General features: G+C 43.5%; 1 protein-coding gene across 1 annotated transcript in view; it reads left to right on the forward strand.

Moving 5' to 3' along the window:
* LOC146190486 (cytosolic non-specific dipeptidase-like) overlaps nt 1–11,061 on the forward strand; it is a 34,020-nt gene extending 22,959 nt beyond the window's left edge. The window contains exons 9-13 of the mRNA XM_084600174.1: nt 5–98; nt 2,446–2,617; nt 5,697–5,782; nt 8,911–9,077; nt 11,014–11,061. Of these exons, the coding sequence (XP_084456300.1) occupies nt 5–98; nt 2,446–2,617; nt 5,697–5,782; nt 8,911–9,077; nt 11,014–11,061 (567 nt within the window). The remainder of the gene's footprint in view (nt 1–4; nt 99–2,445; nt 2,618–5,696; nt 5,783–8,910; nt 9,078–11,013) is intronic.
* The last annotated feature ends 7,072 nt before the right edge of the window (nt 11,062–18,133 follow it).

The following is an 18,133-nucleotide window of genomic DNA, read 5'->3' on the forward strand; positions in this document are numbered from 1 at the left end:
CGAGTATCAGGAGAAAATGGGCATCTGGCACCTCACCACTGATGACAAGGTGCAACTGCTGATGCGTCTTTGGCGATATCCAGCACTCACCATACATGGTAAGAAGACGCTGTTGAAAGAGGATCGCAGCAGTCTTCATAGCTGTCTTCGTAGCCTGATATATTTTCAGGCTTTCATTCAGAAGCTATTTTCAGATAAGCTACTTTACGTGACGCTGGCATACACGCTCATCTAACAACCGTGCGTGCGTGATGTACTTGTGCCCACGTGGACTACAACACTCAAAGCCCGCGAATTGCATGCCCGTGAGCGTTCAAGCATATACTGAGCTTTTGATAACTTTCGAGAAACTGCTGGTCTTCTCTGTGTACGTGACAAAATGTGCTGTCCTAGAAATTTCTTGCAGTCTGATTGCACAATCCGAGTTCCCCTCCCCTTTGCGTTCTGCTGCTTTCGTTGATCACCTTCTCCTTCTGTGCGTAGTACTAGGCTAGAGTCACCATTTGCAGCCACTAATTTCCCTAACATTCCTTCGTTCAAATCGCTCCATTCTCAGATGCCCACACTTGCGAGGAATTTTGCTTCGGTGGTGCAGTAGAAAGCGCGCCACAAAATTAACAGGAGCAATACAGCATAAGATTCGATGACTTTTAATTTGTTAATATGCAGTCTTACCTTTATCGTTGCTCTTCTCTAGCGACTGTCGTGAGAAGGCTCCAATAGTGCGCTCTATCAGACAAGGCAGCACGGGTTACTCAAAGCACAAAAAGTGGCATTATTTTTATTCGATCTATTTGCTAGCAGCCACGCAGAAAGGCAAAATTCGCGATACACATGATTGCCAAGCCTAGCTTGAGACCTTCGTTCGTGAAACCGGCGCGCGAAGGAACCGAAACGGAGAATTTTGTGCTACTTGATAACTGTTCTCTTTACGCGATATTTGTGTTTCAGTAGTACCGCTGACATCGATGTATCATATAGTGTGATATTACCTTAAATATTATTTTTTCCACATATCGAAGTTCTATATTTTTAAAGTCCTGTAGTCTTCGAACGAATGTAGGCTAGATGTCTAGAGGTCCTCATCTGCACTTGTCGACGCGGCGTATGTGTATGGCGTATATTTATGTCAAAATGAAGGAGGCGTGCAGAGGAAACTTCATGAAGGCCACGATGATCACTGCATAGCACGAGAAGGTGTTGCAGCCAGAAATTCACGAAGACGACGATGTTTACTGCGCCTATACGATTGTTAGAATCACTCGAAATAAAAACATAGAAAGTCGTTTCTGTTCATTTGACTGAGGTGTTTGATAAGAACATTAAAAATTTAGCCGCGCAAGAGAAGGCACTATTCGTCTTTAGACGATGTTTTCTTCCTGAGTCCATACCACTGTGCGAGTTTAATAATAGGCATAGATTAACAACACTACTATGCGTAAAAATGCGAAAACAAAATTATTTACATCACAGTATTTGTAAAGAGCTGTCACAAGTTGCTGGCGATCAAACAGTGCCTGGTCATATCACCTGCCAGCTTCCAACTGCCAGAGCCGTTCTCGTCTAGGGGAGCATGTCTTAAGGCTACCCAAATTGTTGGCATAGATAATAAAATTCCAATTTAACGAAGGCATAGGAATAGGTCTCCAAGGACTAAGAGTAGCCTCTCTCACTCGGGGCCTTATAGTCGTAGGGAGTCTGAATCCCATCTCCAGCGCTGTTCAAGGTGACAGGTACTGTAAATTCGTCCGTGACAAGTTGTCTCCGCTCGCCACACCAACCGTCGATCAAATAGCCCTCGGCCATATCACATAGCCGGCACGGTCAATCTCGCTATATTTTGCCCTCTTCGAAGGACGTCTCCGTATTGGTGTTGCCAATGAGACTGCGTTAGATCAATACAGCTCATTTGAATGTGCAAATGGCCACAAGTCAGTAAGCAGTGGAGCTGCCCTCTCCTTGTGTGTGTGCCCGGTAGTCCTCACAAGCATAGCTCTGGCAGTTAGTAATTGCAAGGTGTCATATTCATCTCCAGGCTTGTAATCCATATACGGGCGGAACAACAGATGTCAGAGGTACATCCTTGTGATATTTGGGCCATAAACGTAGAATTTCGTACTAATACGTCTAATAAGTAATTTTCACTTTCGCGAAAACCGGCTAGCGCTATGAGTTACCCGGCGTGTTCTTTCTAAATAACACGAAAATCGCCCTTTAGGAGCTGGAAACTTCGCCGTCCATGAAACATGAAATTTAGTTGAGCATACGTTTCTGATTTAAAGTCCTTAGTGCTTGCAGCCTTTATTACACTAATTTGCATATTACCGGAATTCTGTCTGTAGGGAACGCAATGGCGTTTATGAAAAAAAGTTGATATTGTACATATATGCCCTGCGCATCCCTGCAGGAAGCTTCTCCGGTATATTCGTTTGTCTATTCCTACAGGCATTGAAGGTGGGCATTGGTCACCCGGTGAGAAATATGTGATTCCTGGCCGTGTGGTGGGGAAGTTCTCTATCCGAACTGTGCCCAATCAGACCACACAAAAGGTCGGCAACTGCGTCACCAGTCACCTCGAACGGGAGTTCGCCAAGCGGAAGAGCCCCAACAGGCTCAGGTGAGAACAGGAAAATGAATCGGTTGGGGTGTGGACAGTCGCGAATCGTTCCAGCATTCAGCATCATGCTGTCTTTGTATGAATTGATCAAGTTCTTTCACGTTAGGCAGGAAGTGGTTGTTTCGCAAGACAACGAAAGTTTGTTTGCACTAAACTAACGTCCACGAAAATGCGGAGCACGAATTCGTTGATCATCGTCTTCAGGATTTTTTGAAACCTCTCGGGTCGTCTTTTTGGGTTGGCTAGGCCACTGCTGGTCTTGAGGGAGAGAACTCTTCTTAATACGGCCTTCGCAATGAGGTCTGTTTACAGCTCCCGCCGCACCTCGGAGGGGTCTCCACCTCTTCGCCCCGCGTCTGGTACCGCCATTCAGGGCATGGAAAGGGCGCTCGCCCCCTACTTCACTTGTATTAATTGAAACCAGCAAATCCTAATATTTGAATCCTTATGATTTAACAAAACTTGAAATTGGGCTAGATGGTGCGTTGCTTGACTAAGGATAAAGCGCACAGGAAACACACACAAGAGAAACAGACACAGGACACACAAAAAGTCTGCGTAGTCAGCGTCTAATATCTGCAGTCTCTGAAGTATGAAATCCATATAAATACCACACTCGGTCGCTTCCCAAATGCGACTGCATGAATGTTGCATGACCCACGGTATATACTGACAGTGCGTGCACTGGACAGCCGCAATTTTAACCACCCTCTTTAAGTTCCATTACGTTCAGAGCATATCACTCGGCTGAAAGAGTAGATAGTCTTGCTACTGACGCAAAAACGTTTGGTCAAGACACCGGGCAGAAATATTTGCTCTGCAGAAGTGAAGACAGTGGCAAACAAGTGAAAATAAGTCTCCTTCAAAAATGACCTTTTTTAAAGAAATTTAAGGAGAGAAATTCCTTTAAAAAAACTGAACATTCCATTAAAGCTGTGTTCATTATTTAACGCAAGTACAGTATATGTGATAGGAAGGTGTGAGGTTGACAGTGCTTCTGGCGTCGTCACAACTGTCAGTATAAATACAGAGTTACGAAAGCAGCTCGCCTGCGGCGAGAGCCTTGGCGCGGAGCACATGACCACGCTGGAGAGCTTTTGACGTGTAGATAGTGTCTCCAAAGGGGCTTAACGGATTTTATTTAAGTTAGAATTTCTGAAAGAACATTCCCGTCACGGGAGAGAACGCCTTATTTTTCATTTCTATAGTTCTAATAGTGGAACAGTGTCAATCTCAGCGCAAAGAGCTTTTTTTTTTCTCGTATAAGGTGTGCAGCTCGCAGAAAATGCAATTTTTTTTGTGTCCACAACAATTAGGCCAATTTTGACAGAAACGGCCTACATGCAATTATACAATATAAAATTGAGATTTCCCTCGGTTTCAATTTTGATTGATTGATTGATTGATTGATTGATTGATTGATTGATTGATTGATTGATTGATTGATTGATTGATTCGATCGATCGATCGATCGATTGATTGATTGATTGATTGATTGATTGATTGATTGATTGATTGATTGATTGATTGATTGATTGATTGATTGATTGATTGATTGATTGATTGATTGATTGATTGATTGATAAATTTTATTGGGGAAATTGGGGGTTAAGGGTAATGGGTCAGGAAAAAGGAATGGTCGGCAGTCCTTTTTCCAGGGATCCTTCCGCCTCAACAGCGGCTCTGGCTCACTGCACCAGCATGAGCTGATGCTGCGCGTCCGAGTCGGCTAGAAGGTGTTCCCACCGCTCAGAACTAGGGCTGCCTATTTTAGGCATTAGGGAGCTAGCTCTGCATCCCCATATTATGTGGTATAGTGTAGCAGCGTCTCCGCACCAGACACATTCGCTTTGTTATTGTGTAGTCGCCTAAATGGAGTCGCTTGCTCTCTGCTTAGTGTGTATGGAAGCGCATACTATCTACTCCTCTGCCTAACGCTCGTATTATTTCCCCTTATGATTCTGGGGCTGCGAAAGGCCCTACAGATGGTTTCACCGCCCGGATAGTGAAACATCGGACGACGGTATCCAATCTAGTGTTACCCTCCCCCTCAGTGTCAGGGACCCATACAATCGTGCGTTGCCTATCTTGGTCTGTTCCGACCGACCGGCTAGCAACTTGTTTGCTATGCGACTAATCCTGTTGCTTTGGAAGGCTCGACAGGCGGCTTGCGAGTCCGAGATTATTCAGTAACTGTGCTGTCTTCGGTTTGCTTCTGAGATTGCTAGGACTATATTGCCGCCTGTTCCGCCATCCGGATGCATTTGGTTCGTATAGTTCCGTATATGAGCTTGCCTCAAGAGTCAATGACCGCGGCTGCGGTCACCTCTCTGGCTTTGTACCTCGCTGCGTCGACGTACATCACAAGATGCTTTCTGTTCAGGTGTTTTTCAAGGGTTCTGGCTCTTTCATTCCTTCTTTCGTCATGATTGGCTGGATCTATATTCCTGGGCAGCGGTCTGACCGTGAAAGTGTCCATGATTTCTGGTGCGATGTTTGTGATTTGTGCGCTATTGTCGTCTGTGAGGGGATATCCGAGTTTCGTAAGGAGAGCACGGCCCGTCTTGGTCTGTCTTCTGATCTGGCAGTCGAGCAAAGCTTCGCTGCGTTCTTTGAAAGTGCAGTGCATTCCCAGATCATCAAACTTGCTATTAGAAGTGTATGGTGGCAATCCCAGAGCGAGTTTGTATGCCTTCTTGATTAGCGCGTCTATCTTGTTCCTTTCCGTCATGATTGTTTTAAGATATGGGAGACTGTAGGTGAGGCGAGGCATGACGAACGCTGTCACTGTCCGTAATACTTCAGGATACTCCTTCATTTGTTTGTTATCCTGCTTATCATTCTGGACACTTGGTTCTGGACACTTGGACCGGGATTCAGGGAAAGAACAAAACTTCTACGCTTTGCATTAGGCATTTATCTCCTAGAGGTAGTTTTTATATGAGTTGCACTGCTGTGTTCATCGGAAACCTGCTCAAGCAGCTGGTCTCATGATTGTAAGTGGTGGGTGGGCTGGTCCACAATATCGTGCGGTTCAAAAGGCAGCAGTTTCTTGACACGTCTCCTCAACTTCTTCCAGGGTGACGATGACACACAGCGTCGAAACCTGGCTCAACGATCGCTACAGCTCCCATTTTAAGGCTGCTGAAGCCTCTATGCGCCACGGTAAGGTGGTAGAGTGTCGGAGAATTCTGCACTCATTAATGACATCAAAGAAAAGTCTGTCCTGCGCTGAAATTACTTTTTTTAAAGTCTGTGTTGATTTTTATAATAACTTATAAGAGGTGTAAGAGTTGATAAGATTTCAGTTTTTATAAGCGTTCAAAGTCACTTTCCTGGCCAAAACACAGTGCGAGGTCATGACTAGCGGCACATTGTCGGTTGATTCATTTATGCTCTAAACGCGCCGTCCTGTTCACCAACACCTACATAGCTACCTTAACCGACTAGACATTTCGGATAGCAGCATCAGTCGTTCTAATGAATTATTTTGTGGCGTAGAGCCATTACACTTTCTATTCTTCTTTAGCTTTAGTAACAAAATAAGCGGGGACAGTATGTGAAACTTCAAAAATTTGACTACTTCGAAGTCCGTGCTCTGCACGTTTCATGCATTCATTTAATTCTACTGCAGGCCAAAAGCTGGCCAAAGCAGGAGGTGCAATACAATACAAAGCATGACAATCCAGATCACAACAGAAAGTCATGAAAAGGATGCAGACTGTTGCAGTGTCACTCAAACGAATGAAATATCGCACTGGCACAATAACTAACAAAACAAGAGGAAAAAATTCGCATATATTAATCTACAAACAGATGGGCAAATTGCTCTGCCAAACAACAGAAAGTTTAAAAAACATCACGGTGTAAAGGAGTTTGAAATACATACAATAAAGTGGGTTACAAGCACTGCTACATTTGTGCTAGCTTATTGGAGTAAAAATGTTTCCAAATCTAATGCAAAGTGTTTTTTTGTTTTGTTTTTTTTTTGCTGTAATACCTCTACGGGAATGGAATTCCATTCGTTTATAGTACGGCGGAAAAAGTGTTCATGTGAGATTTTGTTTACAAAATAGCGGGATAAGGGATAGGTTGTGTCTGTGTTGTGCTTAGCGTACGCTTAGAAGCTTTACGTGGTGAAGGAGCTGAAGGCCGATTTTTGATTTAAATGCTGTGTAGAAACTCGAAATGACTTACTTTGTGCCTGTGCTCTAGTGTTCTGATATTTTTCGTATGTACTAATACAGAAGGGGAATCCTCCCTTTTATATTTCCCAAAGATAAATTTGATGGCTTTCCTTTGGACACGCTCTAAATTCGTTATACCCTTTTTAGTATAAGAACTGCATAGAACTGCTGCATATTCCAATTTTTATCGGACAAATGCGTTATATGTTACAATTTTAAATTTACAGAGTTTCCTTTTCAGGAACCATAACTTACGCAGCGCTGCTGAACACGTAATGGAAATAGGGCTTGATCATGAAAGTTTGTTATTTAATGTTATGCCCAAGTACTTGTATTTTTCAACCTCAGATATTATTGTGTCATTTAGTACGTATGAAAATACGCTAGGTGCTTTTTTCCGTGTGACTGCAGGCTCTGCAAGTGATCCTGACCAATATTGACCTGTGATCATAGTGATGAAGGTAGTGCCATCACTGGTGTTAATTTATTTTCCTTTGCGGCGGTGAATAGCCATACTAAGAGCTCGTCTAATGGCGGAGAGGGACCTTTAAAGCGAGGCATGGATCATATATGCAAAACATTTTTCATTATCATTAGGCGGAAAGACACTGCTCGTACGCGCAACAAACGAATAATTGTCAGGAGACGAAAGTAAAATGACAATGAAGCGGAACGGTTGAAGCATTTTGTTTTTGTTTGTTTTTTTTGCAGCTTTCAAAGCTCCTAATTCTCAGACAGTTCTTTCATGACTGTTTTTTCTACTGATTAGCTGTCTTGTTTTGGCATAATTACGGAAGCATTCTTGAGGGCGTGGAAGAAGTGCACGATTCACTTAAGTATGCTTAGGTGTATTATTGCGAAATCATTTCGAGTTCTATCAAGCTGTCTGGTGGATTCGTCCGACAGTAGGTTAGAGGTCGCCGGCTGCTCGTGTCTACAGGGTTCATGTGTATGACGTATTTATCCATGTTAAATGGAGGCGCGGCACAGATGAAACTTCATGAAGTCAACAACGGTTCCTGCATTGCGCGAGAAGGTGTCGTAACTGAGACCTCGCGAAGATGACGCGATGTTGACTGCACAGCTCGAAAGTGCGTTCCAGTTTTACACGAAGCATGGTTGCAAGCGAAGAAAGAGGAGAGAGAAGGAAGAGATAGAGAGAAGCGCTTGTACTGTCTTTCTCGTGAATTTTTCATTTGTGTACGTTGCATTAGAGTGTAGCAATGAACTATCTTGACCATTTACTCACCTAAGAAAAAAAACTTTTGCCTTGCGGAGTCTACTGCCCACTTCACAAAAAGGATTAAACCGTCAAGAACGTCTTTTTCGACTGCTTGGACTCAATTTTCTTTTGTGACTTCCTCCATGGGACTCCTAAGATTTTCCGCTAACCCTTCATAGTATCAGATATCTCCTGAATAGAAACGAGCACAGTATACTCCGTAATCGTGTGATGATTTCGAGCATGCATATAGTATAAAGAGAAGTAGGATGGTGTATCTCGCACCGATCTTGACTCACGACCATTGAGAGAATACTTTAAGGAATTTATTGTAGGGCATTGCGATGTTATAAAGCTTGTATCCAGCACCTGACTGGTTCCCGCACCTAGAAACATGAAAGTCATTGAAAGAATTTCATTCATGTTACATCGGTCGAATACTGCTGAAGGTTCTTGTGTAAATATTGTATTTTTAGTGCAATAAATAAAAACGGCAATAGGATAGTGCTCTCTTCCTGAGCCAGGAAAAATGATCTGTTTCTACTGACACGGGTTCGAAGCCCAGTTGTGGCAATGTTTCTTTTTCTCCGTCCATCGTGCGGGCTGCAAAAAAAAAAAAAAAAGCTTCTTGCATACAGATCTCCTTTGTAGGCGTATGGTACCCCTTGGGTGGATGGCAATGACTAGGCTACCGTCATTGGAACCAGCTCCTCACTGGGATATTGGCAAAAATACATTCCATGGCTGTTGTATTTTTATTCGGTGTACTGCTGCAAAAGAATTTTGCGTTTGTTTACATTCTTCTCGCAAATAGAAAGAAAGACGAAACGCTGGGGTCCATGCCTTTAGTCCATGTGTTGCACACATGTCTTGTTCCTCCTCAGTGTACGGCCTGAGACCAGACCTGACCCGTGAGGGTGGCACCGCTTGCGCAGCCACCCTGCTACACAAGCACGTGTGCTCCGACCTTATTGTGATGAGCATGACGCCCGCTGGTCGGGGCTGCCACTCACTGGACGAGCACATTCGCGTGGAGGAACTTGTCGCCGGCGTGAGTCGAAGTTTAAGCACTACTTTCTTCCAGTACTGGATGACCTCGTTTTCCCTCACCAGCGAGGCTTAATGACAGCACTATTCATCTGCCTAATCCAAGGTGTAATTGTGAGACATTATTCCAGTGCACGAAAACATACGAACGAAGGTAGAAGAGACAACACGAACGCCGGAACAACCGGAGCCAACGCAGGCGTTCGTGTTGTCTCTTCTACCTTCGTCGGTGTGTTTTTGTGCGCTGGAATAATGTCGCACAATTGTACTGTACTTGAAATCAACTCCCCCTGCCTTCTACTCTTAGTAATACATGGCCCAGGGTTGGAATCACGGCAGCCGTGGAAAATTGAAATAAAGTGCAAAAGAAAATTATTTGCTTTAGTAGTCGGTTCTTGAAATTAATACAGACAGCATCAGTATGTCCGCCTCTAGCCTCAAAGCTTCGAAGCTTAAATACGCCGCGCCATTTGACCACAGTGTATATGTTGTTGTTGTTGCTGTAGGAAGAAGGAAAAGAAAATGCGCGGGCCTGCTACTGGCTCTGTAGCTGAGCCACCTCCGCTGCCTCGTGCAGACAGAAGAGAAAATAGAGAAGAAAGAAAAGGAAGGGGGAGAGAAAGACGCGCGCCGCAACAACAGCCGTCGTCCACCACCGAAACGGTGGCGGTGAAATGACGGCCTACAACAGATAAAAATTCTGTGGCAAGCTAGCCCCCGCCGCAAGCGCGTTTAAACGCATTGTCTTTCGAAGAAACAATGAGCGTGAGGGACGTGAAAATGATTCGTCTTTTTGATTAATTTGTGGATGATTAATATCCACGAGTGACTCAAGCTTATGAGTAACACCGTAGTAGTTGTTCCGCATAATTTCTACCCAGTGAGGCTCTTCACCTGCACTGGCATAGCGCAGTACACCAAACTTTGCGTTTCGCTTCTACGGAAACGCAGATGCTGCTGCCGGAATTTAACCTGCGTCTCCGGGCTCAGTAGTCGAGCGACGTAAAGAGTGAGGCGCCAAAATGCGGAAATAGTTTTATGGCAGTGCTCTATAACAAGTCGGTATCAATCACAAATTAACCGACGCATCAGGTGAAGAATATCGATCAAATTTTTATTTATAGCGACTGCCGCTACCAATGTAACTATAGTACATCATTGTTTATTGCTCACAGTGAATTTAACCTTATGCGAGGAAATGTATGGTAGGTTTGCGGGTGCACTCTTCTGTTTTGTAGTTATATTGGACTCCATGCCTCACAATCAACAAACGCTGAGCACCTGATTATTAAGAGACTGAGGTGCAGTAAATGTATATTTTCCCACGCAAATACTGTCATTTTTCTTTCACTGAAAATAACTACTTTACGTCACTGTACTGTTCTTGTGTGTGCTGCGATTTTTAATTTTCCAATGCCTGACCACCTGGCCTAAATATCTACCCTCCTAACTACTGTTGCAGTTCTTTGTTCACGAAAGTTGCTCATTCAAACCAAACTGTGCCTAACAAGCTTAGTAATGTGATGTATTTGAGTGCCTGCTTAGACTGCGGAACCAACGTGTAAAAGTTTACGGTACAAATACTTTCTAAAAATGTAACATTCAAAACTAGGAACAAGGTACAATCATTGCCGATAGAAAACATTGTTCAAAAAAGGCCTAGTACATACTTATGCATTGAGTGCAAGCTGCTGATACACATGAGGCGAAACTTATATCGTCGTTGCGCAGTATGCTTAAGGTTATGTAGTCGAAATGTTTGTGCTTAGCTATGTTTGTTTTCAAAAGCATTTCACACCAGCATTCATTCTTCAATCCCCAAGGTAATAGTCCCCGCTCTGTGGTATGCATTTTTAGGGAAATACTCAACTTTCAGAATGTGATCTTGTCTCACTCGACTCAAGTCTCTACTATGACATTCATTTATGCAACTTTTACAGGCTAAACTATTTGCTGCGTACATGTACGAGCTGTCCAAACTGCCGTGAGGGAACCAGAGGAAGACCCCACACCGTTATTACGAACGCAGCGAAGATCGCCGAATGACCGCCCTTGTGACGTTCACCATGGGAGATTCGAAATCATGGATGTCTACTTTCTCTGCCAATGCCGAAGGGACCACAATTACTAATCCCATCACATCCACGCAGTTTGCAGAGACGCGTGGGCTCCTTAACAAAATGCTGGAGATGAACTGTTCAATCCTTAAAATATTGTCAACCATTATATCCGCGAATACGAAATACCGATTTATTGTTTCCTAATATTTCTGGCAAAGTGGGTGTCCGTAGTTAATAAGATACCAAAAGGTTGGGAATGTATGTTCTCGAAGCACACGAAATGCATTGCGCAGAAGAAACAGACATCAAGGCTGCCGTGACCCCTGTGTCTGGGAGGTCAATTTTTCGTACTTTGTTTTTTACCACGGGATCCACCTTCGTGCATGTGAAGAGTTTTGCTCGAACTGTGCGGCATTGTGTTCGGGAAACCAATGATAAAGGATATATTGAAACCGCTACAGACGGGATTCACAAAACACAATGTGCATCTGGAAATACAAATTGTTATTTCAAAAAAAATGTAGAAATACACGTCGCCATGTTTCAATGTGTACGTAGCAAATTCCACCTAGTGCTGTCGCTTTTTCTTCTCATGGCGAAATGTTGCACTAAATGCTCGTTTTGATATTGTCGGGAGCCATTCAAACCTTTATTTGTTGTTTTTAAACGACCGCTGGCATGCGGCCTAAATCACTGTGATTGTAGCGCATCGGTTGTGTACTCTTTGTTCATGCTCGCTGTCGCCAAACGCTGCTTTATAATTTCCTGTGTTGCTGAAGATGCTTCGATATGCATCTCGAAGGATTCCAGCCGCGCGTGTTCATTTCTACAATGTTCCAAATTATGCTAGTTACCGTTTGCGGTTGTATTTAGATGTTGTTTCACTGTTATTAAATTGAACATTTATGAATGAAATGAGCACCCTTCGACAACCTACGACCACATTTGCTGCTATCGTCACCGCAACGTTGCTTAGTTATTTTGCGGGCGCTAGTCAGCCGAATAAAAAATTGATTTCAGTGCTGTTACATTGGTCTTCTGTTTTGTGCATGCAGCTTCGTCACTATAACGTGATATGTAAATACGCCAAGGTGTAATACTGCTAAACTAATTGGCTGCACCAAATGCGAAATGCCTTATCACCAACCGCAAGTTTACCGGCACTTTGAAAGAACGCTAAAGTTATCTCAAACCATGAGGAAGGGGACGTCATTTGCTTCAAAAGTCGTAGACGGATTAGGTAACTGGCCGTAACATGCTAGAAATAACTAACGTTGTTATTAACGTAACGAGAACAACTTCAGACTTAACCATAAAACCAGGCATGTTTTCTTAAATGTTATCAGACACCGTCATCCAGGACATAGAGAAGCCTACCGAATATAACCAAACTCTACAGGCTTTCTACAGGACGTACTGGGGCTAGTCGTCGCGCGGAGCGCGCATGAGCGCAATTGAGAAGCTGGTTTCGGGGGATGGTGCAGGACTCTGCTGCCTTACTTCGAACAGGCGATGTGAGTGGCCAGGCTTAAGCACGCACTCCTGTTAGTTACTTCGAGGAAACGAGCGGACGTCAGATGAGCGATACGCGGTGAAATTTTATTTTAAAAAAACAGGTGAGGTCAGCTATCGATGCGGCTCTCGTCAAGATTAAGACAATGATGGGATGTACTGACTGCAACTGTACAGATAGCAAAAACATTTATACGCGGCCGTGAAAACACAGCAGTGGTCCGCCCGTAAACGACAGCTACAGGTGACAGTAATGATTGCGTGCTTGTTTTTGTGAGCGCTAATCGGCTTTAAGTATCCTTATTATTGCAGAAGACATAGAGATAATATAAGTGCACAAACTCAGATTAGTCACTAAAACAGGCACACAATCATCGGAGTTTGTACCCGTCGTAGACTGGTGCTTGGACCAATCTGCTCGCTTCGCCTCTTAGAAGTCGACTGATCTCGTCACATTGTTAAGCTGAAAAGTCGCCGCCATGACCCGAAACCGCTATTCTATTCATGCTAATAAGCACGCAACGCCACCCCACGACCAGTCTGCTTTCAGGACAGACCGATTAAGCAGAATCCACAGACTTCAGGCAAACATTGCGGAAACAAAATGTAGATAACCCATTAGTGAAAGTAATGAAAGTTATTACGAGTGCACACGAACCATAGTCTTGCATAAGGTAAGTAAACCATCCCGATGAGGAAGGGTGTCGGGCAGGACGACACTATCTTTCCGGCGGTACTTTCGGCTATCTCACTGGAATTATGAGACCCAGATTAGGAGTAATCAAGAAAAAAGGTGTATATGAAAATACCTTGACATGAGATTCTCTGACGTCTTTTCCTTGGTAAGTAGCACAGCGGACGAATCGAAAGGGATGGTTAATGACAAAGAAAGGTAAACCGGAACAGTGGTTTTAAAATTTTGTGCAGGAAATTGAAATAATCCTCAGAGATCTCTGAAATTGTTTTACGGTAGATAGCGGGGCACAGAAATTTTACGGAAATACTGCTTAAGACCGGTAGTGACCGCGAAGATACAGACCACGATAGTAAACATGCTGAAAAAAAGTGAAGCGCTTTTGGTCCATTTCACTATTTCTCAAGCAAAAAATTTTCGCGCGAGACAATTGCGAACGGTCACGTGCATGAATGCTAGAGCGCTTTGAAGAGAGGTTCTTTAGATGGTCTCGAATTCATGCGGCTGGTGTTGTATTTCAGATCCCAAGGAACGCAAAAAGAACTAGATTACGTCTAATAAACATTTCCGCTAGATCAAGCCAAGATGAAATATAAGTCTAGTTATAGGTATTGTTTTGCTGTAGAAGGTCTGAAGCATTACTGCAATTGTGGCAACGATATGCTAAAGGTTAGCTAAACAGATCCTGCAAGATTCGTTTCAAGGCGTACTCTAGGCGTTCTTGGCTTTTTCGGTAACTTATCCCCTGATCATTTCAATAAGCAGTCATGCACTATTTGGTTCACCTGTGCAGCCAAGCAAGGTTTCGTCCTGGCCATTCAGCAATGCAATAAAACGTTAGATGCAAGTAAAGCACTCCAAATCTCTAACAAGCGTGCACAACGGCCGCATTTTCTGTGCCCCTTAGGGGAGACCAAGCTTGTGTAAAGGTCAAGATTTGGCAAAAGCTTGGCGAGCATCTGCTTCGAATTGATATTTTCGCAGCTTAGCTCCTTTCTAATACATTCGAGCACACTACAGCGGCCATCGCGCTCGATAGTCAGAGCTCGATGACTGTGCAATATTGGCACTTGTTAAAATTATCTGTAAAAAATTGTGCATAAGAACTTTTCAGTATGCTATCCCAAACAATTGTGCTAACAGAAGGGGTTGTGACGAAGGCACGAAAGTAAAATCTTAAAGTCGCAACTGATATTGACATGCAAAGTAAGTGATGACTAACAAATACATGGCAACTTCTTTAGCTGACATATACTGCCAGTGGAAATATTGCTCTGTGTGTAAATAAGCATAAGGAACCTAACACTTCATATTTACTTTCATGAACACACATTTTATTGCCTAAAAGAGTTAGGCAAGAAGACGACGTTCTGCACTAAAAACGTAAAATATTGATAGTCTCTTAGAAGTCTCTAAAGAGGAGAATGGCGAAAGCCTACCCTTCCTCTTCTATCATTTGCCTCTCATCGTTTTCCTCATATCGGCATTCGTTGCAGTGCAACATATGCTTATAATTGGTTTACAGGAATGTAAAGGGACAGTATCTGTCCCACTTATTCCGGCAAGTGTGTTTGGACAGTACACCATCACTTTTGTCGTGTTGCGTTCCTTGGCGCGTGTTCAAATGTGGCGTTGTGTAGTTTGAGTGAAGTCTTTTTTTTTTTTTTTTTTGCACCATGAAACGCTTGATTTAGGTAACCTGATTAAAATAACTGCGTATTCATTTCGATGTAATTGTTTTTATTGACAATGATTTGTTCGTTTGGCTTTCTGTTGAGTTTGCTTTCGTATATGTGAATATTTATTTGAGATATTTTGTATGATAATGATTTCTTTATTGATGTTGTGAAGTACAACTTATGTCTATGTGTGTTGAAATATGTAGTTATTCTATGTTTACCGTCTACATGAAAATTCGCACTGCCGAATGACAAAGGAAGAAGAACCTCCTCAAGCGGCTTGTAGCAGCTTTTTTGTTCTTGTCCTGATACTTTTTTTTTGTAAATTGCGGAAGAATGCTAAATAAAGATTGATTTGATTTGAGATGGCTGGAATGCTAGCCGAGACGTAATCTTATGGAATCTCGCGGAATATGACAGCTCTCGCGCACAACTCTAGCGCACGGGATTTCGTTCCATAAGCCTAGAAAGGTTTTCGCCTCAGAAAAGCATTTATACAGAAATAGCAAGCCTTGACAGTAATATATGCAGACTGCGGTTCATGTGCAATGCTGGTATCTTAGGCACCCAAGCAGTCCACGACGTTACAGACTGGCACTTGAGTGTTGCCCTGCATGGTCCTGAACAGGAATTGCCTAAGGAGAGTGGAACTACCTGCATTGTCATTATAGGTACGACAGTCTTACAGCAGTCACGTAGCAGTGAGCTGCAATGAAATATATAAAACAAAAACCACAAGAAGGAAAAAAACTCGCAGAATCCGTCTGTTCCCACTCCGCTAGTCTTTGTCTGCCTTCTTGACAAACACGAAGTCTGCTTCTGTTTTATATCTAGCATCATCCTATTTTCTACAAACCCCTTTCAGTACACGATATTCAAGGCTAGTAGTGGTCAACTTCTCGTCTACTTTTTCCAAAATAGCCTCAGGTATAATTTAAAATAATGATATTTGTGATGCATTGTCATCAAATCCAGTGACATTCAAATTACTAATCTCCTTCAGAAACATGCAATACTCAATAGCATATTTGCTCGCAAAATACTTAAAATTTATTTTCACTTCAGTAAGAGCAACACTATGTGAGCAATGAAAGAGCACTTAGAAAGGGTAGAAGGGGGGCAAGCCTCAGTTTGCAGGTCGAGCCAACGTTTCGACAAGTGGAATTGCCTTCGTCTGGTTATGCGGTATGAAAAGAGCATCGAACAAGGGTAGAGGGAGGCAGCCTCAGTTCACAGGTCGAGCTAACGTTTCGACATGGGAACTTGCTTCGTCTGGGCCCAGACAAAGACAAGTCCACTTTTTGAAACGTTAGCTCGACCTGCGAACTGAGGCTCCCCCTCCCCCCCCCCCCCCTTTACCCTTGTTCAGTGTTATTTATTTATTTATTTATTTATTTATTTATTTATTTATTTATTTATTTATTTATTTATTTATTTATTTATTTATTTATTTATTTATTTATTTATTTATTTATTTATTTATTTATTTGATAACTATCAGGGCCGTTGAGGTGTTACAGATAGAAGTGGTATAACTGCTTATACAAAAATTAGAGCTAAGGAGAATTTTTTAACACAGGTGAAGAAGCTCACATTTGAAAGCTTCGGGTTCAGAAATAGAGACGAAGTGGTTCTTTCGAAACCCGCCGCCCGACACCCAACGGTAAAAATGGGTACTAGCGTCCTCCGGCCTGGCGCCCGGCTTTCACAGGGGTGCGAGCTTGGGAGAGGCTCCGCAAACACCGCTGCGCTCCTTCTAGGGTAAAATAGTTTATAACACTTCCACCTGCAAAGGTGGTTCGAGTTACCGTGTTTCACGGGGTTCAATACTGAAAACGAGTCGTGTCCTGCAGATGCGGAAACTCAGAAAAGCCTTGAAGTTTCAAGTGCGAAATGCTCTAAAAACCAGATAGCCGGAAATCCGGGCTTGCCTAGGACAGCAGTGATTCTCTGAGAAGTGTACTTCATCATTGACAGTGAACCTTTACACCTTTCGGCACGCTGGTTTGAACACGTCGTTCGACACGTCGTGTGAATCGGCCTTACGAGCGCGCTGGTCTCCCATCGCGGATCTGCCGCTGATCGAGGAGAAGAGTGGAACGTCGTCGACAGGGAGGCTGAGGCGCCATGGTGTCTGGCTGGTCAAACATGTCCAGACGTGTTTGACGCTGAGGCTTCTCTTCAATGCGTCGCGGTGATGCGGAGCAGTACCGGGGCTTGTAAAAGGACGTCAAGCGCTCGCCAGCATCCGCTTCGGCTCAAGTCGTTAGTCACTACAGGAGCCGCGTGAACCGCAACTAGGAGCCGATCCCAGAAATATAGAATACAGAATATGAAACCTTCAAACCTTAGCTATTCCTTTTCGCAAAGCACATAAATGGAGCCCAAAACGGTATTTCTTCTTTACACTGGAGGCGTACGAGACACCAAGCCGTTTCGTTTTATTCGAGTAACATGAAATTGTGCCCGTTGAGTTAGAATAGGTGGCGGAATCAAGTATGATGGTGACAAGGCTATATATATCGAATGACTATGATTGGCCAAAAGGTGCCCGTCGTTGCAGATCTAGATGGTGATATAAACAAAGGAAAGGAGGCAGAGAGGGAGGGAGGGAGGGAGGGAGGGAGGGAGGGAGGAAGGAAGGAAGGAAGGAAGGAAGGAAGGAAGGAAGGAAGGAAGGAAGGAAGGAAGGAAGGAAGGAAGGAAGGAAGGAAGGAAGGAAGGAAGGAAGGAAGGAAGGAAGGAAGGAAGGAAGGAAGGAAGGAAGGAAGGAAGGAAGGAAGGAAGGAAGGAAGGAAGGAAGGAAGGAAGGAAGGAAGGAAGGAAGGAAGGAAGGAAGGAAGGAAGGAAGGAAGGAAGGAAGGAAGGAAGGAAGGAAGGAAGGAAGGAAGGAAGGAAGGAAGGAAGGAAGGAAGGAAGGAAGGAAGGAAGGAAGGAAGGAAGGAAGGAAGGAAGGAAGGAAGGAAGGAAGGAAGGAAGGAAGGAAGGACTTTGTTAAGTCCTATCTTTTTCAAAAAGAGGCGTCATGCAAAAACATTTTGAGACGTATTTTCGGAGAAATAATCTATACAAATATATCTATATTGAATGAAAGTGTGTATATAATTTGCAAAGT

This window comes from Amblyomma maculatum, chromosome 4 (assembly GCF_055883805.1).
Source record: "Amblyomma maculatum isolate TAMU_Amacu chromosome 4, ASM5588380v1, whole genome shotgun sequence".
NCBI lineage: Eukaryota > Metazoa > Arthropoda > Arachnida > Ixodida > Ixodidae > Amblyomma > Amblyomma maculatum.